At 36.8% G+C, this 26,415-nt stretch overlaps 1 protein-coding gene across 1 annotated transcript in view; it reads right to left on the bottom strand.

Annotated features, from left to right (window-relative positions):
- RAVER2 (ribonucleoprotein, PTB binding 2) overlaps window positions 1–26,415 on the bottom strand; it is a 91,275-nt gene that overhangs the window by 11,820 nt on the left and 53,040 nt on the right. Inside the window, exons 10-11 of the mRNA XM_008690838.2 lie at window positions 18,893–19,004; window positions 17,362–17,498 (exon numbers count right to left, since the gene is read on the bottom strand). Coding sequence (XP_008689060.2) covers window positions 17,362–17,498; window positions 18,893–19,004 — 249 coding nt within the window. The remainder of the gene's footprint in view (window positions 1–17,361; window positions 17,499–18,892; window positions 19,005–26,415) is intronic.

The raw sequence follows: 26,415 nt of genomic DNA on the forward strand, positions 1-26,415 counted from the left end.
GGGAAAGAAATAATACCTAACTCTGGAATCTGGAAATCTCATACTTTCAATTTCTTTCCCTTGATTCTTCCTGCTGTGTAGTAATCCATATTTCCTGTCTCAGTGTAAAGCAAATCAATAATCTGAATTTTCCTCTCTTTCTATACTATCTTTATTCTCAGAAGCCAGGGAGGAAATTTATTAGGTGCTTTCACGAAAGGACTTCCCGGTGGTGCTACACCGTTCACAGGAAGAATCACGTGAGATGCCGGCGATCAGCAACACACCTCACCGAGTGGCACAGGGAAGATCAGTGAGAAGAGGAAAGGGAAATGGATGTCATCGCCCACGCGATACTGGGAGAAAGAGGATTTTTCTGATACACACTATCAAACATATCTGTTAGTGCAAGGACTGCTGGGTACAATGGGAAGTAATGATAGTTGATGAAGATTTTTGAAACAAAGCTCAGTGTTCTTGGAGAAATAAATCTGAATCAAACATCAGTAAAAGGAAATACCACAAAAGACAGGAAGGTATAAAGCAGGCAAACACTCTTCCTTCTAGTTCGTATTTGCAGGATACAGACATCCATTCCTTCATAGACTAACTACTGAGGGCCCCGGGCTGTGTGCTATGGGGCTACCTAGACAAACGAAGCTTGAAGTGTGCCCTCCAAAAGCTCATATCCTAGGAGCGGAAGCAAGAAAAGCACAAAGCTAATTTCTAAAAGGAGAACGCCGCCACACCAAAGGAGACATAGAGGTGAAGTGCTCAAGCTTTTCATAGAAGGGAAAATGGGAGAGGAGGGTTTGAGAAATATGGACAGAATTTTCCCCGATAAGAAGGCATCTGGGTGGATTTGGAGAAGATGTCAGCTGTGGACATGAGGAGAGTGGGAATGACCCTTCTGCCGAGAGGTGGTGCCGGAGCGAAGGCAGGTGGCAGGAAGTCACAGGCCTGGGAGGGCAAGCAGTGGCCGGTCCACGGAAAAGAGTGCAGCCGATGAGGCTGGAAAGGCGAGCCGGCCTCGGTCACGGAGGGGCTGGAACGTCAGGCTAAGGATTATAAGTGGAATAAGGACTTTGATCTTGGAATCTGGAAAATGTAATAAGCAGCTCTATAAAGAATGTGGTAATGGAAGAGATAGGCATTAGATACATACGTGTGGGCAGAGATTATACGTGATTTAAAACTTCGGTTAAAATTTTACATGGAATAAACAAGTGAGAAAGTGGTATCCTTCGAAAATCCGAAAAAAAACCACCCCAATTTCAATGGGCATTTATGCTTTGGAGAGACTAAAGAAAGACACTGAGTAGAGGAAAATGTCTACTATTCAGGTATAAATCAACTTAGCAAAATATCCAAACCATGATACGTTTGAGAGGGAAACTGACAAAATCTGACGACGACGATATTCTACACCGTACCACTGACACCAGCCTTGTGCAGTAGCAGAAAAGGAATCCTCACCATTGAATAGATGTGAAAACAAAAGCTCAGATACCGTAGGTGATTTGGCTGAAAATACAAGGTTATTAAATGTTAGAGCTATGAATCCAACCCATTTTTTCTCACTCTGGTGTCCTTTTCATTAATTCAATCTGCCTTATTTCTAAAAAGACATTTTTGTGAACCCATGTAGTTAGTGCGAAGCCCATTCTATAACTATGCAGTTGCTATTTTATTTTTGGATTTAAAGGAAGAGATCTTATTTTCTTTAATTAAAGCAAATATTTTTATCTTCATGTAAATGTAGGCTAATTTCCTTTTATTCCCATGTGAATTTAGAAAGAGAACGTTGTGGTTCCATTTTTGGACTGGCAAAGCTTAATACTTACAGTGTGTCTTAAGCTCCATATTTAAGCTCACTTCCATAATGGAACTGAAGGCTAGTTTTTAATGTCTGATAAGAATTCTCAAAACTGGGATCGTGACTATCCCCCAGCGAGATGCCTTTGGGATAGGTTCATGGGGATGGTGGGCTGGGTTCGGCTCTGCTACCACTGGTCCAAAGTCACTCTAGTTATGATCGTTCCTGCTCTTCTGAAAGGAATGTAACCGCAGGGTGTATAGTTTTCACTAGTAGTGAAATACAAAATCAGATTGGTTTTTCAAAAATTCTGCTTCTACTTAGGGCTCCTCAGTTTTGTTTTTTTTTTTTAACGAATTATAGGCTTGGCCTCTTTTTTTTTTAAAGATTTTATTTACTTATTTTAGAGAGAGAGAGAGAGCACATGAGCGGTGGGGAGGGGCAGAGGGAGACGGAGAGAGAGAATCCTAAGCAGACTCCCTGCTGAGTACGGAGCCTGATGCAGGGCTCAACCTCATGACCCTAAGATCATGACCTAAGCGGAAATCAAGAGCTGGACGCTTGACTGACTGCACCACCCAGGCGCCCCTCCTCAGCCTCACTTTTACCTTTAGCCCGCCTTTACCTTCTCTAACTTGTCTCGTTAGTGGAGTTAAATTAGAAGGAGAGCCTAAAATGAACAACTGCACTAGTTCTTCTAGAATCTGTATCAACCCCTTAATATTCCTTTCTTATGGCTTCAAGTCCAGCTTTTGGACTTTATACCTAGAGAAACATGAATTAATTTATTTACTGTATTAAGCATAGTTCACTTCTAAAATTTTATTTAAATACAATTTTTTTCTCTTCCCCAGTTAAAAATGATTTAAAATCAAATTTATTTTGTGACATTAATGACATAACAGTAAGATGTCTCTTCCTCATACATATGCATAGATATTTTCAATTTTCACATTAATTTTTGCTTTCAGCTACTTGACTTTCCTCATCAATGTTAAGTCTTAACTTTGAATTAAGGACTGGTCCTCCAAAAGTATTGGAGCACATTCCAAAATATAAAAGTAAAATTTAAGTGCCTGTCTGCCAAGTTATACAAATTCTGTACCTTAGGTTTAAGTATATTTAATAAAGACTCAGGATGCCTGGGTGGCAAAGTCGGTTAAGTGACAAACTCTTGGTTTCAGCTCAGGTTATGATCTCAGAGTCGTGAGATCGAGCCCCACGTCAGGCTCCATGCTCAGCGCAGAGTATGCTTAAGACTCTCTCTCCTTCTAGACTATGGACTATGAGAAACAAACTGAGGGCTTCAGAGGGGAGGGGGGTGGGGGAATGGGATAGGCCGGTGATGGGTAGTAAGGAGGGCACATATTGCATGGTGCACTGGGTGTTATACGCAACTAATGAATCATCGAGTCTTACATCGGAAACCAGGGATGTACTGTATGGTGACTAACATAATAAAAAATCATTATTTAAAAAAAAAAAAAAGATTCTCTCTCCTTCTGCCCCTATCTTTTTTTTTTTTTTAAAAAAAGGACCCTTACATATTAAAATCCTTTGAAAAATTAACATATAAGAGTAGCAATTCAAAACTATCTTCAGATTTAAGTATACTGTACACTATTCTTTTATTAATTTTTTAACATTTAAAAAATTGATTTCGTTTATAAACATTTTAAAGTAATGAGGATAACTAAATTCCAAGTGGTTGTTTTTCCTTAATTCCAGTTTTTAGCAAAAATCATTTTTAAAGTATTTTCCAAATTATTGGACGGGGTTAATATAATCCATGGTACTTTAATTATTGTTTAAGGTAGACTTAGGTTTTTAAAAAATATTTTATATAGTTGGTGTCTGTCACAAGATTCTGATCTACCCATCCACACAAAAATCTTTTGGCCGGTCTCTGCACTCTTTGCCCACTAGGTGGCAGCATTAGGCTCTATTTGAAAGGCCTGAACACCAGGCCTTTTCGTTCATTTTTCAGTTTTGTTTCCTATTTCATCATAGAGTCTTATTCCACATTCTGTGATTGACTCCCTGAAATATGCCATCAGCTTCCTTGCAGGAAAGAGCTCTGTAACCAAGGGCAACACAACACAAGACTACAACAGGCAGGTAGATAGTATTCCCCTAAATACCGCATACCAGACAACTAACCAGTTCGGCGAGTGTCAAATGAAAACCCTAAACCGCAATTTAAACAATCCTATGAAACAGCTGAAATAATTCATACATTATTTTTTACAATATTACACTCGTGACTATGTCAAACTGAAAAGCTGCTTAAGAGAAACTGTGACCTATTTTACCATACTTTACTAAAAGGCGGGGGTGGGGGTGGGCAGGGAGAAATGCCTTGTTTTTGACAGATTATAGTTAGATGTTAGGTGTAGGCATTTAATAAAAGCTTAATTGGCCCAAAGGCTTTTCCCTTAAGGTGGGCTTCTCCTAACCATCTGACATAGATGTACCTATTTATTGCTGACATTTCAAACTCCATTTATACATCCGAATTAACAGGATTACGGGGTGCCTGGCTACCTCGGTGGAGGATGCCACTCCATCTCAGGGATCTCAGGGTTGTGAGTCCCAGCCCACACCGGGGTAGAGATTACTTAAAAACAAACAAAAAACAAAGAACAACAACACAAAAACAGGCAAACTAACAGGATTATGTAGCTGCCTACAATGCTACTATCATCACTCGAGTGTTACTATAAATTTTTAACTACATCTAGTTTTAAGTTTTCTCAATAAGAGAATATTTAAGAAATGCACTTTTTGAGAAAATTAATAACTTGCTCAATGGCAATACTCCATTATTATAATCAACTAGAGAAATTGGATGGGTAACCCGTTTTCAATTGTTTTCTAATTAGAACTAGATCTGTAATTAACTTGTTTTCTTATTATTACATACTTTTAGGATCTCTAAAACATTGAGCGAAAATGCTACCCTCTATTTAGTACAGTTAGACTTTTGTGGGTTTTTTTCTAGAGTCCAACACTTGTTGATATTCACAAGGTTGCGCAACTATCACCACCATCTAGCTCCCCAGTATTTCCATCACTCCAAAAAGATGCCCCAACCTGTTAGCAGTTATTTCACAACTCCTACTTCCCTGACCCCCAGTAACTGTTCACGTTCCCTATGAATTTGTCTATTCTGGACATGGCAGATAAATGGGATCATATAATATGTGACCTTTCGTGTCTGGCTTATTTCACTTAGCATGATTTCAAGGTTCATCCATGTGGTGACAAAGATCAGTATTCCACCCCTTTTAGCGCGACATAACATTGCATTGTATGGATACGCCACAGTTCGTTTATTCACTCGACAACTGATTGACATTTGGGTCATTTCTCTTTTGGCTATGATGAATGCTGCTTCTATGAAAATTAATGTCCAACTTTATGTATAGACCTAGATTTTCAATTCTCTTGGGTCTATATGTAGGAGTGAAATTCCTCGGTCATATGGTAACAGTGCGTTTAACATTTTGAGAAACAGGCAAATTTTTCCAAAGCAGCTGCACCATTTTAATTCCCTCCCAGCAGTGTTGAGGGTACCAATTTCTCCACGTTGTTGCCAACATTTGTTATGGTTCATTTTTCTTCATGCTCTGTTCTTTCTATTCTTCAGACTGGATAATCTCAATTGACCTGTCTTCCCAACATGTTGATTTTTTTCTTCTGTTGCTCAGATCTGCTATGCTCTAGTAACTCACTCCAGCTATTGTGCTTATTCAAATCCAGAACTTCCGTTCGGTCCTTTTCTAATCATTATTGCCAGTTTTACTGATGCTTTTCTTGAGCAGAGAATATTTGGAGCTGCTTCTTACTGTGTCTGTTTTTGCCGATGTCATCTATGGCTTGCACGTTCCATTTAGGCCTATGATATACTGCGAATTTTAGAGTATGGTTTGAGGTAAAAGTCAGGCTTCATGTTTTCCAACATGGACAATCAGTCGTTCTAACAACATTTCTGTTCTTTGCCTATTTAACTGTTCTGGCATTTTGGTCAAAAATCAGTGTACCATGGAAGTATGGGCCTATTTTTGGACTCTACTCTGTTCCAGCGATCTACGTGCCTGTATTAGCCCGCACCACGCTGCCTGATTGTTACGACTCTGTAACACATCTTGAGGTCAGATAGAGGAAGTCCTCGTGCTGTGTTCTTTCGCAAGATTTTAGCTCCTACGCATTTTAATACAAACTTTAAAAATCAGCTTGTCAATTTCTATTTGAGAAAAAGGCTACCGAGAAAATGGTTGGGATAACACCGAATCTATAGACCAGTTTGGAGAGAACCAATACATTATCAATATTAGGTCTTCCGAGTCACTGACACGGGATACCTCTCCATTCACAGGCATTTTTCATCTCTCGCAGCAACGTCTTGTAGTTTTCATTGTTCCTACAAATCTTCTGTTAATTTATTGCTACATATTTCATGTTTGATGCGGTTGTAAATTTTTAAAAACTTTATTTTCCAATTGTTTGCTGCTTCTACACAGAAACAATTGATGTCTACATATTGCCTTCTATCTCGTGACTTGGCAGAGTTTGTTAGTTTTAGTGGTTGCTTTTTAGGGGAATTTTTCATGTAAACACTCATACAAAGAGACATTTTTACTTTTCCTTCCCATCTTATGCCCTTTTTAAATGTTTTTAAGAGCGAGCGAGCATGCAAACGGGGGTTGGAGAAGAGAGGCGGAGGGGGAGGGAGAATATTAAGCAGGCTCCACACCCAGCACAGAGCCTGACAGGAGCTGGATGCCGGGGCTCAATCTCACGACCCTGAGATCACGACCTGAGCCAAAATCAAGAGTCAGATGCTTAATCGACTGAGCCATCCAGGCGCCCCATTATACCCTTTTTTAAAAAACCTAGCTGCACTAAATCCTCCCATAAAATGTCAAGAAGAAGAGGTATAGATTCAAGCCTTACTCCGACAATCTGTTTGCTTTCATTGGAGCATGGACTCCATTTTTATTTAACTATTATCATTATTCAATTTAGATTTCCTGCCTACCTGTTTGTTTTCTATTCAAACCTGGGGTTTTTTTTTCCTTTCCTGACATTTTTTGGGCTTAATCAAATGTTCTTAGAATTCCATTGTAACTAAACTATTGACATTTTAGGTGTACTGTTTTGTATTTTTTTTTAAATGGTTGCTCTATGGATGACAATGTGTTCCATAATTTATCACAGGCTACTCAGAGTTACTGTTTTACTTCACGTACAATGTAATGTAAACTTTTACATGAAATGTGCATTTGAATAACCCCACAACCATATTTCCATTCACCTCATTTGTACTATTATCAAATGTGTTGTATCTATGAATATTATAAACCCCACACTACAATGTTATAATTTTGCTTTTAAAAAAATTAAGAGAAAATATATAGTATTTTATTTACCCACATATTTACCAGTTGTTTCAACACCACAGTTCTCAACGAGGAGCAACCTACTGAGGACGAAGATACTGGTAAGTATCTTACAATGCACAGGATAGCTTCTCCTACAGACAGAATCACCCAGCCCAGAAGGCCAACCCAAGCCAAGACTGAGAAACTCTACCTTAAGAATTACGCACATTATTTGTATCTGGTTGCTTTCAAGATACCCTCTTCAGAACTTTAGTTTTCATCATATTAACTGATGTGTCTAGGTAAAATGGTCTTTTTATTTACCCTGCTTTGCAGGGGAAGTGTCTGAGCCTGTTAGATCTAGAGGTTTTTTTAAACCAAATTTAGGAAATTCTTTACCATTATTTTTTCAAATATTTCACGTCACATTATCTTTTCCCTCTCCTCCTGGGACTGCAATTACACGTATTTTAGACTGCTTGGTCTTAAGTCCCTCAGGTCTTCAGGACCTGCTCACTGATTTTGTCATCTCTGTTCTTCATATTGAATTATTTTTGTCTTCACATTAATTGAAACTTTTTTTCCTGTTTTCTCCTACCTCTGCTAAGCCCATCCATTTTTTTTCAGATACTACACTTTTCAGTTGGAAAGTTTCTATACTTCTTTTTTAGTTTATATTTCTTGCTGAAAATCCCTACCTGTTCATTACGACTTTATTTTCCTTAGGTTCTTGAACAAATAACAGCTGCTTTAAATAAATCCTTGTCTACTAAGACCAACACCTGAGTCATCTTGGAGTCAGTTTCTATTTATTACTTTTCTTCTTAACTGTGGGTCCATTTCTTGTTTCTTCAACTATCTAGGAATTTCATTTACTGATTACACATGTTATATCATAAAGACCACAGATGTATAACCTTCCTCTAAAGATTGTTGATTTTTTTTTTTTTTTTTTTTTTTTTTTGTAAGAAGGAGATAACTTTGCTGAATTCAAGCTCAAACTTCTGTGCAGGGGAGGAGCTGAATCCCTTCTCAGTTCCTTCAGGACTTGGAATCTTCCTCACAAACATGGTTCAGAGGTCAGACAAATGTATTTTGGCTGAGTTTACACAGAGATTTTGAGGCTCCTTTCTAAGTAACCCCCTTTTTCAGGGAGTTCCTGCTTACTTTCCAGCCTTGCTAACGGTTCTCAGCTCTGTGCCCTGACTCCGGCAGCCAGCAAGAACATTGACTACAGGCGGTGTTAGGCAAAAAGACAAATTTCATCCAGGGCAGTTTCCCTCTTTTGAGGACTAACTCGGCCCCCCGTCAGGTTCTGCCTGCCTTTGAACATGCCCCAGGGCCTTCAAATAGTTGTTTCTCTTTCATATTTAATCCAGTTTTAATAATGGTTATCTGCAGGGGGAATAATCCGATATAAGCAACTTCGCCAATATTGGCAAATACCAGTTAGGATTTTTAAATGTAATAGCCTTATTGGAAATAAGGATGATTATACCATCTATACCTTGATACATTCACCTCTCCTGATCCTTATGCACAGGGCTGACACAAGAGAAATAAACAGTTTCTACGAGACACTACTTCCATGCCTGAAGAAACTTCTCCGTGGTATAAAGAAAATAGTGTAGACTTTGTTATCACAGCAACTGTTCGCTAACTGCACGAACTTACAAAGATTATTAAATTCTCTATACTTTTCTACTTTTATCATGCAGGTATCCTCACAAGGTTGTTAGAAAGGTTAAATGCTTATGTGGCAAAGCATACAGTACGTGTTAAAATCAAACAAAAAATGTTGGTTTCTTTTCCTTAGACCTCTTCCTCCATTCCAGCAGTGGAAATAGAAGGAATTCCTAAAACATGACCACTTTTTTTCTAGTTACTTTATTCCATTAGTAACATCTAGTTAAGTTCACTTCCCAAAGAGGAAAGAACACAAGCCTGAGAACAAATTTCACTTGATGAACACACACAAGGCAGAAGTGGGGACTGTCCAAGGGGACGGTAAGTCCAGGGAAGATTCGTACCTCCACAGGGTCTCTGGGTCAGCAGGGATAGAGGCGGGAGGAAGACTGGCAATGTAAAAGGCATCTTTATCACAGAATTTCGCCACATGTAAGTAGAAAATGGTCTTTCTGTGGCTAAGTATACAATAAACCACAGTAATCTAATAAGCAAAACTGCTAATGAGAAAAGCAGAACAAATTTCAAAAGTGAAATAAATGAAAAGGTAAGGAAAATATTAACTTTAAAAAATTAAATCATACAGGTCAGCTGGGCAGACGGCAGAAGAGGAGGGCCCTAAGTTCGCCTCGTCCCGTGGATAACAGATAACACCCATATCAGGGTAAATGGCCTAGGAAATGACCTGGAGCCTGGCAGAACAAGCTCCACTACTAAACGCGGGGAAGAGGCCACACTGATGAAGGGAGAAGGGCAAAGACATGGTCTGGAGTGAAATGGACTGTGGTTATACATGGTTGGGAGGGAGCCAGTGGTGCAGAGGAAGGCGGAAAACAGACTTTCACACTGGGGAGCTCACAAATGGGGAGGATGAATCTTGATAATATTTGCTTTTGAAATTGAGAGAGGCCAAATTTCATGAGCCAGGAATTTTAAAAGTCAGCAGGCTCAGCTCTTGGAGAGCTGGATGGTATTAGGAAGCACAGCCCCCCCCCCCTTTGAAGAGACAGGACAACGAACAGCCCGTGCAGATACAGTGTAGAACCAGCAGTTTGAAAACACTGGGGGCAGACAGGAAGGACAGTGATTTCTCATCTCAGAGCATGGTCTGGAGAGACAGGGATCATGGGGAGACCCCTCCAGGAACAAAGGAGCCAGCAGGCATCATTCCCTCCCCTGGCCCCCAGCATAAACAATGGCCACCTGCAGGAACAAGCAGAGTATGGACACTCCTTACCTAACTTGCTTACACCCCCCACCACCAGCACTCTCCCATCTCTTCAGTGGACCAGTCATACATGCCTCAGTCCTGGTACTGTGGGCCCCTCCCCCAGAAGACCATGAAAAACCCCGCCAACGCCACAGCTCCAGACCTGTGTGCTTTGTGGGACCTCAGTTCCGGCAGTGGCGGGTCTCATTTAGCAAGCAAACCACTGCACACCTTGCTGCCCACAACTGGCAAAGAGAGCCTCTGCAGACAACTGAACTGAAGGAAAAAGAGGCCAAGACTCAACAGTACAGCACGGGCAACACACATAGGAGATACTCGCTAAAGCGCCAGGTCATGGGGAACAGGAACCCTGCATTGCGAGCACGACAGGATCTATTCTTCATAAGGCTAATTATTGTTAAGAGCAAAAGAAGTAGCTGACTTTCCTAACACAGAGAAACAGACAAAGTCAAACAAAATGAGATAGAGAAAAATCTCCCAAATGAAAGAACAGGACCAAACCACAGCAAGAGACCAAAGCGAAATGTATATAAATAATGTGCCTGATAGAGAATATAAAGTAATAATCACAAAGATACTCCCTGGACTGGAGAAAAGAGACCATCAGTGAGACCCTTAACACAGAGAGTAAAAGAAAGAACCGATTAGAGATCAAGAACACAGTAAATGAAATTAAAAATACACTTGATGGAATAAATAGCAGGCTAGATGAAGCAGAGGAATGAATTAATGACATGGAAGACAGAGTAATGGAAAGTAACCAAACTGAGCAAAGGAGAGGAAAGAAAATTATGCAAATTGAGAACCATCATAGGGAACTCAGTGATTCCATCAAGCATAATAAAATTTGTATTGCAGGGATCTCAGAAGGAGAGAGAGAGAAAGGGACAGAAAACTTATTTGAAGAAACAATAGCTGAAAACTTCCCTAATCTGAGGGAGGAAACAGATACCAGATCCAGGAGGCACAAAGCGCCTCCTCCCAAAATCAACCTGAGGAGGTCCACACCAAGACACAAAGTAATTAAAATGGCAAAAAGTAGCAATAAAGAAAATGTTTTAAAAGCAACAAGAGAAAAGAAGACAGTTACATCAAGGGAAACCCATAATATTATCAGGATTTTTCAATAGAAACTTTGCAGGACAGAAGAGAGTGGTATGATATATTTAAAGTGCTGAAAGAAAAAAAAAGTGCAACCAAGAATACTCTATCCAGCAAGGCTATCATTCTGAATAGGAGAGTAAAGAGTTTCTCATACAAACAAAAGCTAAAGGAGTTCATGACCATTAAACCAGTCCTATAAGAAATATTAAAGAGGACTCTTTGAATGAAAGGGAAACCATAGAGTACAAAGAGTAAAAAACACAAAAGCAGTAAAAATAAATATATCTGTAAAAATCGGTCAGGAGATTCCTAAAGTAAAAGGATGTAAAATATGACACCATATACCTAAAATGTGGGGGAAAGGGGGTGGGGAGAGGAGTAAAGGTTTAAGTTTAAACTTAAGTTTAAACCTAAGTGACCACCAACTTAATATAGACTGCTATATGCAGAAGATGTTATATATAAGCCTAATGGTAACCACAAATCAAAAACCAGTAACAGATATGCAAAACTAAAGAGAAAGAAATCCAAATATATCACTAAGGAAAGCCAAAAACTATGAGAGCAAGAGAAGGATTAGAGAAAATCCCTCTAAAAAACAACCACAAAACAAGTAACAAAACAACAATAGTACCTTGAGGACTCAATGTAAATGGATTAAATGCTTCAATCAAAAGACGCAGGGTGTCAGAATGGATAATAAAACAAGACCCATCTATATGCTGCCTACAAGAGACTCATTTCAGACCAAAAGTCATCTGCAGATTTAAAGTGAAGGGGATGGAGAAACATTTACCATGTAAAACAAAGTCAGTAGCAATACTTATACGTAAGTGTTCTATAAGACAAATAGACTTTAAAACAAAGACTGTAACAAGAGACAAAGAAGGACTTTGTATAAGAATAAAGGGGATGATACAATAAGAGGATATAACAATTGTAAAAGTTTGTTAATTGTATATAAAAGGGATATAAAAATTGTAAAAATTTGCTCCCAACATGGGAGCACCCAAATACATAAAACTGTTAATAACAAACATAAAGGAAACAATTGATAGTAATACCATAATGGTAGGGGACCTTAACACCCCATTTACATTGACGGATAGATAATCCAAAAAGAAAAAAAAATAAGGAAACAATTGTTTTGAATGACTCATTGGACCAGATGGATTTAACAGACATATTCAGAACATTCCATCCTAAAACAGCAGGAGACACATTCTTTCCAAGTACACACAGAACACTCTCCAGAATAGATCACATATTAAAACTTAAGCAACCACAAAACAAGTCTCGACAAATTCAAAAAAATTGAAGTTATACCATGCATCTTCTCTGACCACAACACTATGAAATTAGAAATTAAGCACAAGAAATAATCTGGAAAAAGCACAAATACTTGGAGGTTAAAATAACATGCTATTAAACAATGAATGGGTCAACCAAGAAATTAAAGAAAAAAATCAATCATTCAGGAAAACAAATGAAAATGAAAACACAATCGTCCAAAATCTTTGGGATACAGCAAAAGCAGTTCTAAGAGGGAAATTTCTAGCAACACAGCCCTACTTCGAGAAGCAAGAAAAATCACAAACAACCTTACCTTACACCTAAATAAGGTAGAAAAAGAAGAACAAACCCAAAACCCAGCAAAAGGAAGGAAATAATAAAGATTAGAGCAGAAATAAATGACACAGAAACTAAAAAAAACAATAGAACAGATCAATGAAATCAGGAGCTGCTTCTTTCAGAAGATCAACAAAATTGATAAACCCTTAGCAAGGCCCATTAAAAAGAAAGGGAGAGAGAGAGGGGGGACCAAACAAACAAAACTACTAATGAAAGAGAAGAACCACCAACACCACAGAAATACAAACATATCTAACAGAATATTACGAGAGCCTGTACGCCAACAAATTGGGCAACTTAGAAGAACTGGATAAATTCCTAGAAATTTATAACCTACCAAAACTAGGTCAGGGAAAAACAGAAAATCTGAACAGACCAGGTACTGGTAAGGAGATTGAATCAGTAATGAAAAAACCCAAAAAACAAAAGTCCAGGACCAGACAGCTTCACAGGCGAAGTCTACCAAACATTTAAAAAAGAGTTAATCCTGATTCTTCCCAAACTATTTCAAAAAATAGAAGAGAAAGGGAAATTTCTAAATTCTTTTTATGAGGCCAGTATCACCCTGATACCAAAACCAGATAAAGACACCACAAAAAATAAAAATTAAAAGAGAGAGAATTACAGAGACTTACAATACCTCTCATGAATATAGATGCAAAAATCCTCAACAAAATATTAGAAAACTGAATCCAATAACAAATTTAAAAAATTATGTACCACGATCAATTGGAATTTATTCCCAGATGAAAGTGTGGTTCAATATTCACAATCACTGTGATATGTCACGTCAAAAAAAGAAAGGATACAAACCATATGATCATTTCAATAGATGCCGAAAAAGCATTTGACAAAGTACAACATCTATTCATAATAAAAAAACTCTCTGCAAAGTAGGTCTAGAGGGAACGTATGTCAACATAATAAAGGCATTATTTGAAAAACCTACAGCAAACATCACACTTAATGGGGAAAAACTGAGAGCTTTTCCCCTATGATCAGGAACAAGACAAATATGTCCACTCTTACCAGTTTTATTCAACACAGTACTGCAAGTCCTAGCCACAGCATTAAGACAACATAAAGAAATAAAAGACGTCTAAATTGCTAAGGAAGAAGTAAAACCTTCACTATTTGCAGATGACATGATATTATACATAGAAAACCTTAAATACTCCACCAAAAATCTACTAGAATAAATGAATTCAGTAAAGTTGCAGGACATAAAATGTACAGAAATCTGTTACATTCCTATACAGTAATAATGAAGCAGCAGATATTGAAAATAAAAAAACAACCGTATTTACAATTGCACAAAATACATTAAATATCTAGGAATAAACTTAACCAAAGAAAGACCTGAATTCTGAAAACTATAAAATACTGATGAAAGAAACTCAAGATAATGCAAAGAAACAGAAAGACATTCCATGCTCATGTATTGGAAGAACCAATATTGTTAAAACGTCCATACTACCCAAAGCACTCTACGGACTTAATGCAATCCCCATTAAATACAAGAGCATTTTTTCACAGAACGAGAACAAAAAAATCCTAAAATTTTTTGAAACCACAGAGGATCTCAAATAGTCAAAGCAGTCTTGAAAAACAAAACTGGAGGTATCACAATCCAGATTTCAAGTTATATTACGAAGTGGTAATGATTAAAACAGTATGGTACTGGCATAAAAACAGACACACGGATCAATAGAACAGAAAGCCCAGAAATAATCCTACAATTATATAGTCAATTAATCTTCAACAGAGGAGGAATATATATACAATGGGAAAAGACAGTCTCTTCAACAAATGGTGTTGGGGGAAAAGCACAGCAACAGGCAAAGAATGAAACTGGATCACTTTATTTCACCAGACACAAAAATAGACTCCGAATGGATTAAAGACCTAAATGTGAGGCTTGAAACCATAAAAATCCTTGAAGAGAGCACAGGCAGTAATCTCTCTGACATTGGCCACATCAACACTGTTCTAAATGTCTCCTGAGGCAAGAGAAATAAAAACAAAAATAAACTACTGGGACTACATCAAAATAAAAACTTCTATAGAGCAAAGAAAGCAATCAACAAAATAAAAGGCAACCTACTGAATGGGAGAAGATATTTGCAAACGACGTATCTGATAAAGGCTTAGTATCCAAAAGATATAAAGAACTGATACAACTCAACACACAAAAAACCAAATACTTCATTTAAGTAATGGGCAAAAAGACATGAACCGACATTTCTCCAAAGAAGATATACAGATGGCTGACAGACACGTGAAAAGATGTTCAGCGTCACTTATCATGAGGGAAATGCAAATCGAAACTACATGAGATACCACCTCATACCTGTCACAAAGGCTAAAATAAATAACACAAGAAACAACAAATGTTAGCAAGGATATGAAGAAAAAGGAACCCCCTGCGTACTGTTGGTGGGAATGCAAACTGGTGCACCCCATCTGGAAAACAGTATGGAGATTCCTCAAAATGTTAAAAATAGAACTACCGTATAATCCAGGAATTGTACCATTGGGTATTTACCCCCAAAATACAAAAGCACTGATTAAAGGGATACATGCACCCCTATGCTTACTGCAGTGTTATTTACAATAGCCAAACTACGGAAGCAGCCCAAGTGTCCATTGATAGGTGAATGGATAAAGAAGATGTGGTGTATATATATGCAATGGAATACTATTCAGCCATAAAAACCAATGAAATCTTGCTATTTGCAACAACATGGGTAGAGCTAGAGTGTATAAAGCTAATCAACAGAAGTCAAAGAAAGACAAATACTGTATGATATCACCTATTCCATATATGGAATTTAAGAAACAAAACAAATAAGCAAAGAGAAAAAGAGAGAGAGACAAACCAAGAAACAGACTCTTAACTACAGAGAACAAACTGATGGTTACCAGAGGGAGGTGGGTGGGGGAATTGGGGCATGGAAATTAAAAAGTATGCTTATCATAAAATAAAGTTATAAAATATTAAAAAGTTATACAAAAAGTTAAATCATACATGTTTAAAAAATTTAAGTTCATTGTGCTTCCTCCTGTCTATAAAAGTAAATTTTGTTCCTTGTAAAGGAACAAAAAATTAGAATTGTACAGAACTATAATTTATAAATTTTTAAAATTAACAATAAGTTATGAAACATTTACCATGTGTTTACATAGTGTTTTACTCGATCTTTAGTATTTGCATTGTATTTCTGGAATAATATTGACATAATTTGTTTACTTAGTCTTATAAATTGTTGGAAATTTAGGCTGTTTCTAATTTACAGAACTATAAATTATTTATAAATGATTTTACACATCTCTGATAATTTCCTTGGATTTTGTCACCTAAACCTAATTAGCATACAATCAATGTCCGTACATTGATTAAACTGTTAACTAACAAAGGAACAAAAATGGAGTCTTATGAAACACATGAGGGAATGCTTGCCAGGTTATATTTGTATTAATTCACGATTATCATTCCTTAGATACAGGTCTTTTGGCACCTAATTACATCATCTTCCAACCTATATTTCTCTGTCTCTTTACAGATGTGTAAGAGACTTTATTGTATATTATTCTAATACCCAGCTGCACCAGTTTTATAGAATCTATTTCACCTGTGTTTCTGGTACCCTATCATAAAAGCACAAGGAGCCATCAGTTATTCCAAGGGAATTCACAAAGGTTTTCTTTTCTAAAGGTTATTAGAGACAGATGAGGCAAATACAGTTGCTCCAAGGAAATCAAAGTGGAAGCATTGCTCCCAAAATGGGAGCATAGGGCAGAGCTGAGAAGCTGATGTGCTGAGAAATAAGAAAGAATCAGAATCAGAACCATTATAAGACTCCCACGATTGTATCATCATATACTGCTAGCTCTCAGCTTAAGCCACTAAAAATAACCTGAAGGAGAAAAGGCCAAAGTAAAATTGACATATTTAAAGAATGGCACAATATACCTTTTGAATACAATACTTTCTATGTTATGGATTGATTGGTTTAAATGTTAGCATAACAGCGCCTATAATTATGATCATGTTTCTGCATCAGTAAGCAGTGGTGAACAACAGAGGCATTTCCTGGAGCTCCTTAGCCAGGTGTACATTGGTATAGACCACAAGTCAGCAGTTTTTCTGTAAACACCCAGACAGTAAATATTTAATCTTGTGGGTCACATAGTTGTAGCTTTTCAGCTCTACCATTGTGGCCCAACAGCACCATGGACAATATGTAAATGAATGGACGTGGCTGTATTCCAGTAAAACTTAATTTACAAAACGGGCAGCGGGCTGGATTTGGTCTAGAGTTGGTTGACCACTAGTGTAAACACCGAGAGGTAAGTACCTAGCATAAAATGATACTTAGTGTCTTGAACATGTTCCCAAATCCCAAATGAGCAAGGAATGTTGTGTAGATGAGCACAGTTTCGCTTTCCTATGATATCACAGGAATCACAATTTCATACTCAGTGAACTCAATTTTTCTAGATATCATCAAAACCTGAGAATCATTTACCTGTGCATAATCACCAAAAGGTTGAGAATAAGAAATGCACTTTTCCAATGTGTGTTGTGATTCATTTCCCTGAGAGATTGCATCCAGAATATTGCTTGCAATTCCAGTCTTCTGTAGAGTGGTTTTACTTGCAGGGGCTAAGGGCAAAAATCAATATTTTTAGCTAAAAGTTGTTTTGTTATAAATTATAAACAAAATACAAAACTCACTAATTCAACATGCTCCCAAACACAGCACAGATTTTCATTTGCCAGAATGTATGTGTATTTATTAGCCCCAGGAGAAGAACGTATAGAATATGATGTTGTCTTGTTCATTTAAAGCAACTGAAAATGGAGGTTTGCCCTATAGAGAAATAATTTTGATGGAAACATATTTAAGATATAGGTCTAATCTCTAAAAGAAAGCAAATGAAATGTAAACTAATCATTCTTGTTAACGCAATAGTTGTAACCATCAATTTTTAGACCAGATAAAAAGGTAGTAGGTATAGGAGAAGCACATTAAATTTTTTTCTGGTTCTTTTTAAAAATTACCAATTAATGTCTAAGTTCAAGAGGATACTTTATAAAATACAGAGAACACATATGAAAATCTTTCATTTCTTTTCATTCAATTCTATTCTTTTTTCCCAGAGGTAATAGTTTAGAATTATTTTCCCAGATTTACTGTGTGCATTTACACATTAAATGTGTACATATAAGAATATATAGCTTTAAACAAATGGAATCTTTTACGCACATTTGCTTTTTCCACTTAATTGGCTTCGGAGATATTTCAGATTAGTACATGTGGCTCTCCCCCAACTATAACAAAAAGTTGTATTGTAGTCCATTTTATGATGAACTATTTTTTATTTAACCATTCCCCTATTGATGAAACTAAGGCACTTGTCAGTTACACTATTGACAATCAACACTACAGTGAATATCCTGTATATATTATATATCCTAGGTAGTAGATATCCACTATGTCCAATATAGTGAATATCCTAGTGCCTAGAACATACCACATTTGTGATTTTCCCTTAAAACTAAATTTAATAATTAATTTACCTTAATTGAAGGCCTGAAAATGTCTTCTAAAAAAATAGAGTTCAACTTCTGCCAATTATCATTAGCTTACACATTTTGGGGGTAGTTTGTAAATATTCTGGGTATATGAGATATGTACAGGTTTAAACCTCTATTTTAGAAATAAATGTAGAATAGAAATGATTCTATATGTATTGTAAAGCATGATAGTATTGCCAATAATTCCCTTGCCCGATTTTCTATTATGATTCAGCAACTCAATAAAGATTATATTCTTAATAAAATATTACAAAAAAAAGTTTCCTTAAATAATTAGAATACATTTTAAGTGTCTTAATTTTAGTTATTCTTTCATTTAAAGACTGGGGTCATAATTTAGGCATTAATCGCCAATAGTCATTATTTGCTTCCATTCGGTTAAAAATTAAAGTAAAACTGATTATGGAAAGTAAATACTTTATAAAACTCCAAAATATTAATACTGAGCTTTTACTTACATGATAAGCACACACTGGGCAACACACTTGCCAAGTTCAAGTATGGATTTTTACTGAGCCGTATTTCTTTTGGTGGTTCTCCCAAAAGTGAAGTCTGATTCTTAGAGGCAGCCTATTTATCAAAAACAAAACAGTAGGTGTTTAATCAGAGGTACAGGAAAATAAAAATGAAGAGTAGAGAAATACTTATTTTTTAGTAAATCAGCCTAGTGTAATAAAAATTTGTGGAACCTAACGTTTGAACATACAAAGTTATAGAATATTTCTGGATATTGATGAAAATGGTCACATTTTACTTGCTATTATTTTTTCAATTAGTTTTGTTTTTAAACTTCTCTAAAACCATAGAACTTTAGAACCGAAAGAGAATTAAAGGCCTTCTTGTAAATCCTTCTCATTTAAACAGGAGAGAATTCAACTTCACAAGAAAAAACAAATTCCAATACCTTATTTTCAGAAATACTGTTACCTACATTTTCCTATTAAGATTTTTATTTTATAGTGTGTGGCTATAGCCAAATGATAAAGGAAAGCTTACTTATCTCTGGTTCTAAAAATAATACCAAACAAAATAGGCGGATTTAATAAAACCCAAATCCACATTTAGAAGATAACCCTAGAAATTCACATTTCTTGAAAATATATCACTAAATTTTATATAACTAGGTGCCATATATATATATATATATATATATATATATAAATAAATAAAACTAGCTCAGGTCAGGTAAGAGTTCTAGTACTTCTTTAACAGAAGAAAAGGGCTGATTCTTCAGATCATTTTGTTCTTTTTTTTTCTTTTTTTTTAAAGACTTTATTTATTCATTTGAGACAGAGAGATACAGAGAGAGAGAGCATGAGCAGGGGGAGAGGGCTAAGCAGACTCCCAGCTGAGCCAGGAGCTCAATGTGGGGTTCGATCCCAGGACCCCGGGATCATGACCTGAGCCGAAGGCAGACACTTAACCATCTCAGCCACCCAGTTCTGAATTTTTTACTTTTCACTCTGTTGGTAAAAAAAATTTTAAATAAGACAGGGGCGCCTGGGTGGCGCAGCGGTTAAGCGTCTGCCTTCGGCTCAGGGCGTGATCCCGGCGTTCTGGGATCGAGCCCCACGTCAGGCTCCTCCGCTATGAGCCTGCTTCTTCCTCTCCCACTCCCCCTGCTTGTGTTCCCTCTCTCGCTGGCTGTCTCTGTCTCTGTTGAATAAATAAATAAAATCTTAAAAAAAAAAAAATTTTAAATAAGACAATTCAAGTTACTATAATTAAAGCTAGCAGCTAAATTTTAATTTCAAATTAATTTTTATTTTGTTCCCTGAACAGAATGAAGTATAATCTCAAGTGCTTGTTTCTATATTCGAGAGCCACAACTCCTTTTATTTATTCTTTGTCTGACCAATATTGTTGTATTTGGACTGAGAAATCTGTCTCATACATCTTCATAAGCCCCAAAGAAGTCCAGATTTGCCTGTGATATGTAAATCACAGATACATATGTATTTATCTATTCAAATGTGCTTACTGAATGTTTACCATGCTCCAGGTGCTGTGGTAAGCACTGATAATACTAAAATGAGTAAGACAGGAATACTGCCATTAAGAAATTCACAGTCAAGTAGATATGATAGCTCAAAAGAAGTCTAAGATGGAACCATAAGATTCTAGGTGGGAGTTAAAACCATTACATATTTGCCAAAGGAAAGTGTATAGCATGAGGAAAGACAGTGCCCCAGAGAGAGCTCAGTGACTGAGTAAAGGTAGCCAGCAAAATACTCTCAGATTTTGTTGCTAAAGTACTTAGACTAGCAAGGTAATCAGATTCTATCCTATCAGGGGTTCTCAACTCCAGCTATGAAAGAGAATCACTTATAAAATTTTTAAAAATACAGTGTGCCAGCGACAACAACAAAAAAGCCCTGAACCAAATAGCTTCACTGGGTAATTCAACAAAACATTTATTTTGATTTATTTTTAAATTTAAAATCAATTAATTAACATGCAGTGTATTATTAGTTTCAGAGGTAGAGTTTAGTGATTCATCAGTTGCATAAAACACCCACTGCTCATTCCATCAAGTGCCCTCCTTAATGCCCATCACCCAGTTACCCCATCCCCGCACCCACCTCCCTTACAGCAATGCTTAATTTGTTTCCTGGAGTTAAGAGTCTCTTATGGTTTGCCTCACTCTCTGATTTTGTCTTATTTTTCCTTTCCTTCCCTTATGTTCATCTGTTTTGTCTCTTAAATTCCACATGGGAGTGAAATCATATGATTTTTGTCTTTCTCTGACTTATTTCGCTTAGCATAATACCCTCTAGTTCCATCCACGTCATTGCAAATGGCAAGATTTCATTCTTTTGATGGCTAATAGTCTAGTGTGTGTGTGTGTGTGTGTGTGTATTCATTCTTCTTTATCCAGTCATCTGTTGATGGACATCTGGGCTCTTTCCATAGTTTGGCTATTGCGGACATTGCTGCTATAAACATTGGGGTGCATGTGCCCCTTTGAATCACTATTCAACAAAACACTTTAAGAGGAATTAACACCAATTCTTCTCAAACTCTTCCACAAAACTGATGGAGAATACTTCCAGCATTGTCCTAGTATCAAAGCCAGACACCACAAAAAAGAAAGAGAACTATAGACTAATACCCCTTATAAATACTGGTGCCAAAACCACAAACAAAACAGTAGCAAACCAAATTCAGTAGCTTATTAAAAGGATTATACACCATAACCAACTGGGATTTATTCCTAGAATGCAAGGATGGTTCAATATACAAAAGTCATTCAACATAATACACTACATTAACAGAATGTAGAAAAAACCACAATCACTGCAACTGATGCAGGAAAAGCATTTGACAAAATTCAACATGCTTTCATGATTAAAATTCAACACACTCGGGGCACCTGAGTGGCTCAGTCGGTTAAGCATCTGCCTTTAGCTCAGGTCATGATCTCAGGGTCCTGGGATTGAGCCCGTGCAGGGAGCCTGCTTCTCCCTCTCCCTCTGCAGCTCCCCTTGCTTGTGCTCTCTCTCTCTCACTCAAATACATAAATAAAATCTTTTAAAAAAACAAAATAAAATTCAACACACTCAGCAAAGTTGAAATAGAAGGAAGCTACCCTAATATAGGAGACGTTATATATGAAAAGTCAACAACATATTCAATAGTAAAAGACTGAAATCTTTCCCTCTAACAAGAACAAGACAAAGCTATCTGCTTTCACCACTTCTGCTCAACATAATATTGGAAGTTTTAGCCAGAACAATTAAGTAGGAAAAAGAAATAAAAGACATCCAAACTAGAGTGGAAGAAGTAAAGTGATTTCTGCTTGCAGATGCATGAAAACCCTAAATGTTACAAATACACAGGCACAAACTGTTAGAATAAGTGAATTCAGCAAAGTTGCAGGATATAAAATCAACATACAAAAATCAGTTGCATTTCAATACACTAACAATGAACAATCCAAAAAGAAATTAACAAAACAATTCCATTTACAACAATCAAGAAAGAACTCTTAGGAATTAACTGAACCAAAAAAAAAAAAGAAGAAAAAAAAAAGGAATAACTGAACCAAGGAAGAAAAATACTTACTCACTAAAAACTACACAACATTGCTGAAAGTGATATTTAAGCAAAAATCTCAATAAAGTGAGGGATAAGCCATGAAAATATCTGACTGCCCTGTCCGACATGGTAGCTACTAGCTACACATGACTACTGAGCATAAGAAATGTGGTTTAAGCTGAGATGTATGCAGAATGTAAAATATATACTAACTCTCAAAGAGTTAGTACCAAAGAATGTAAAATATCTTAATAGTTCAGTATATATTACATTTTGAACTAATATTTTGAATACACTGTATTAAATATTAAAAATGTTAAAAACAGGGGCACCTAGGTGGCTCAGTTGGTTTAGTGTCCAACTCCTGGTTTCAGCTCAGGTCATAATCTTGGGGTCCTGGGATCAAGCCCTATGTGTGGCTCTGCACTCAGTGTGGAGTCTGCTTGAGATTCTCTCTCTCCCTCTCCCTCTGCCCCTCCCCCCACACACTCTCTCTAAAATAGATAAATCTTAAGAAAAATTTAAAAATATTACTGGATTAAAAGACATAAATAAAAGGAAAGGCATCTCATGTACATGGATTAGAAGATGTATCGTTAAAATGTCAGTATTAACCAGAGTGACCTAGAGATTCGATACAGTCCCTATAAAATTCCAACCTTTTTTTTGTTCAGAAAAAGAAAAATCCACCCTAAAATTCATATGGCATTTCAAGGGACCACAAATAGTCAAAACAATGTTGAAAAGAGTGAAAAATAGGAACAAGAATGGAAGGCTCATATTTTGTGATTTCAAACTCACTACAAAGCTACAGTAATCTCAACAGTGTAGTACTGGCATAAAGACATACAGACAAATGGAACAGAACAGAAAATCCAGAAGTAAGTCCCTGAATATATGGTTAAATGATTTTTGTCAAGAGTGTCAAGATTATTCAGTGGGGAAAGGACAGTCTTTTCAACAAAAGTGCTGGGAAATCTGGATATCTCATGTGAAAGGATAAAGCAGATTCTCACCTTACACCATATACAAAAATTAACTCAAAGATCAAAGACCTAGGGGTGCCTGGGTGGCTCAGTCGTTAAGCGTCTGCCTTCGGCTCAGGGCGTGATCCCGGCATTCTGGGATCCAGCCCCACATCAGGCTCCTCTGCTGTGAGCCTGCTTCTTCCTCTCCTACTCCCCCTGCTTATGTTCCCTCTTTTGCTGGCTGTCTCTATCTCTGTCAAATAAATAAATAAAATCTTTAAAAAAAAAAAATCAAAGCCCTAAATGCAAGAGCTAAAATTATAAAGCTCTTAAAAGCTTAGGTAGACTGCTTCATGATACTGAATTTGCCAGTGTTTTTTTGGGTCTGACACCAAAAGCAGAAGCAGACAGAGAGAAAAAGAGACAAAAAGAAAGAAAGAAAAAGAAAAAAATAGATATGTTGGATCACAAAACAAGTCTGAACAAATTTAAGAATTCTGAAACCATATCACGTGTTGTTCCGACCACAATGGTATGAAACTAGAAATCAATAACAGGAGGGAAACTGGAGAATGCACAGATATACAGAAAACTAAACAACACACTCCTGAACAACCCACAGGTCAAGGAGGAAATCAAAAGAGAACTCAAAAAATATCTTGAGACCAATGAAAATGGAAACATAGCATACAAAACTTATGGGATACAGCAAAAGCAGTTCTAAGAGGGAAATTTATAGCAATGCCTACAAGAAGAAAAAAGAAAGATCTCAAACAACCTAACATTATACATCAAGGAACTAGAAAAAGAAGAACAGACTAAGCCCACAATTAGCAGAAAGGAGAAAAGAAGAAGGTTAGAACAGAAATGAAAGACTTTCTAGAAAGACAGATCCATGAAACTAAGTGTTGGAGTTTTGAAGAGATAAACAAAATAGAGAAACCTTTCACTAGACTAACCAAAAGAGAGAACTCAAATAGTTACAAATGAAAGAGGAGACATTAAAACTGATACCACAGAAATATAAAGGATCGTAAGAGACTGTTACCAAGAAATACATTCCAACAAACTGGATAACCCAGGAAAAAAAAAAGGGATACATTCCTGGAAACTTACAACCTACCAAGACCAAATAATAAAGAAATAGAAAATCTTATCAGACCAATAGTGAGATAAGAAGTAATCAAAAACCTCCCAACAATGAAAATATCAGGACCAGATGGCTTCACCGGTGAATTTAAAGAAAAATTAATGCCATTTCTTCTGAAACGCTTCTAAAAAGTTGAAGAGGAGGGAACATTTCCTATTTTATTTAATGAGGCCAACATCATCTTCAGACCAAAGCCAGACAAGAACATTACAAGAAAAAAAAAAATTACAGACTAATATCCCTGATGAACACAGATGCAAAAATCCTCAACAAAATACTAGCAATCCAAATTTAACAATAGAGAAACTGTACACCATGATCAAATGAGCTAGCTCAGACATAAACACACACATATGTAGTCAACGAATCTTTGACAAGGGAGTCAGGAATTCACAATGGGAAAGGACAGTCTAATAAGTGGTGATGGGAAAATCGGACATCTATACACTAAAGAAAGAGGTTGTACTAGGATCTCACACCATACGTAAGAATTCATTCAAATTGGATTAAAGACTTAAAGATAAGACCTGAAGCCATAAAATCCCTAGAAGAAAATATAGGGGAAAAGTTTCTTGACGTTAGTCTTGGCAAAGATTTTTTGAACATGACACAAAAAGTATAGGCAAAAAAGCAAAAATAAACAAGTGGGACTACGTCAAACTAAAAAGCTTCTGTACAGCAAAGGAAACTATCGACAAAATGAAAACACAATTTACTGTATAGGAGAAAATGGATACAGCCATAATGGGAAATAGTAGGGAAGTTCGTAAAATAATAAAAAGAACTACCATATGATCCAGTAATACCACCTCTGGGTATATATTCACAGGAAGTGAAATCACTGTCTCAAAGAGACCATGCACTCCCATGTTCACTGCAGCACTATTCCCAACAGCCAAGATACGAAAACATCAGCGCTCTTTGATGGATGAATAAAGAAAATGTGTGTATATATTCAGCCTTAAATAAGAAGGAAACCTTGCTATTTGTGATAACATGGATGGACCTTGAGGGCATTATGCTAAGTGAAGAAAAGTCAAACAGAGACATACAAGCACCATATGATCTCACTTATATGTAGAATCAAAAAACAAAACGAGTTCACAGATACAGAAAACAGATTGGTGGTTGTCAGAGGCAGTGTGGGCAAAATGGGTCAAAGAAGCCAAAAGGTACAAAGAGCCAGTTATGAAATAAGTAAGTCATGGGGCTGTAACGTACAGCACGGGGGCGGCAGTGAATAATACCGTGCTGTATGTTGGAAAGTTGCTAAGAGAACAGATCTTAAAAGTTCTCACCACAAGAAAAAAAAGTTATAACCATGTATGGTAACGGATGTTAACTAGACTTTCTATGGTGATCATTTTGTAATACATGCAAATGTCAAATCATTATGTTATATTCCTGAAACTCATGTAACGCTGTATGTCAATTATACCTTAATAAAAAAAATTTCTTAAAAATGCAGGTCTAAAAACCTAAAGCCAAGTTAAACCAATTATGTTTAGAAAAGTCAAAAATCTTGTTACATTCTTGGAAAACTGACTTTGAGATGACCTGGTTCAAACCCCTGCTGTCAGAGGAATCACTCCACAACAGACCGCACCAATGCTCACCAGCGATCTGCTTAGTTATTTTCAGCTTTTTCTTTGTTTGAAAGCTTCAGCTGGTCTTTGTTATATTCAGCCTAGATTTGCTTTATTGTATGTCGCACTTATTGGACTAGGTCTGCCTACTGGTCAAACACAAATTACCATGTGACTAGTCTGAGAGTATATTTTTTAAATGTATATCCAGCTGGTCCTCCCTTTCTGAGTTACACGTA

This window comes from Ursus maritimus, unplaced genomic scaffold (genome assembly GCF_017311325.1).
Source record: "Ursus maritimus isolate PB19 unplaced genomic scaffold, ASM1731132v1 scaffold_12, whole genome shotgun sequence".
Classification (NCBI taxonomy): Eukaryota; Metazoa; Chordata; class Mammalia; order Carnivora; family Ursidae; genus Ursus; species Ursus maritimus.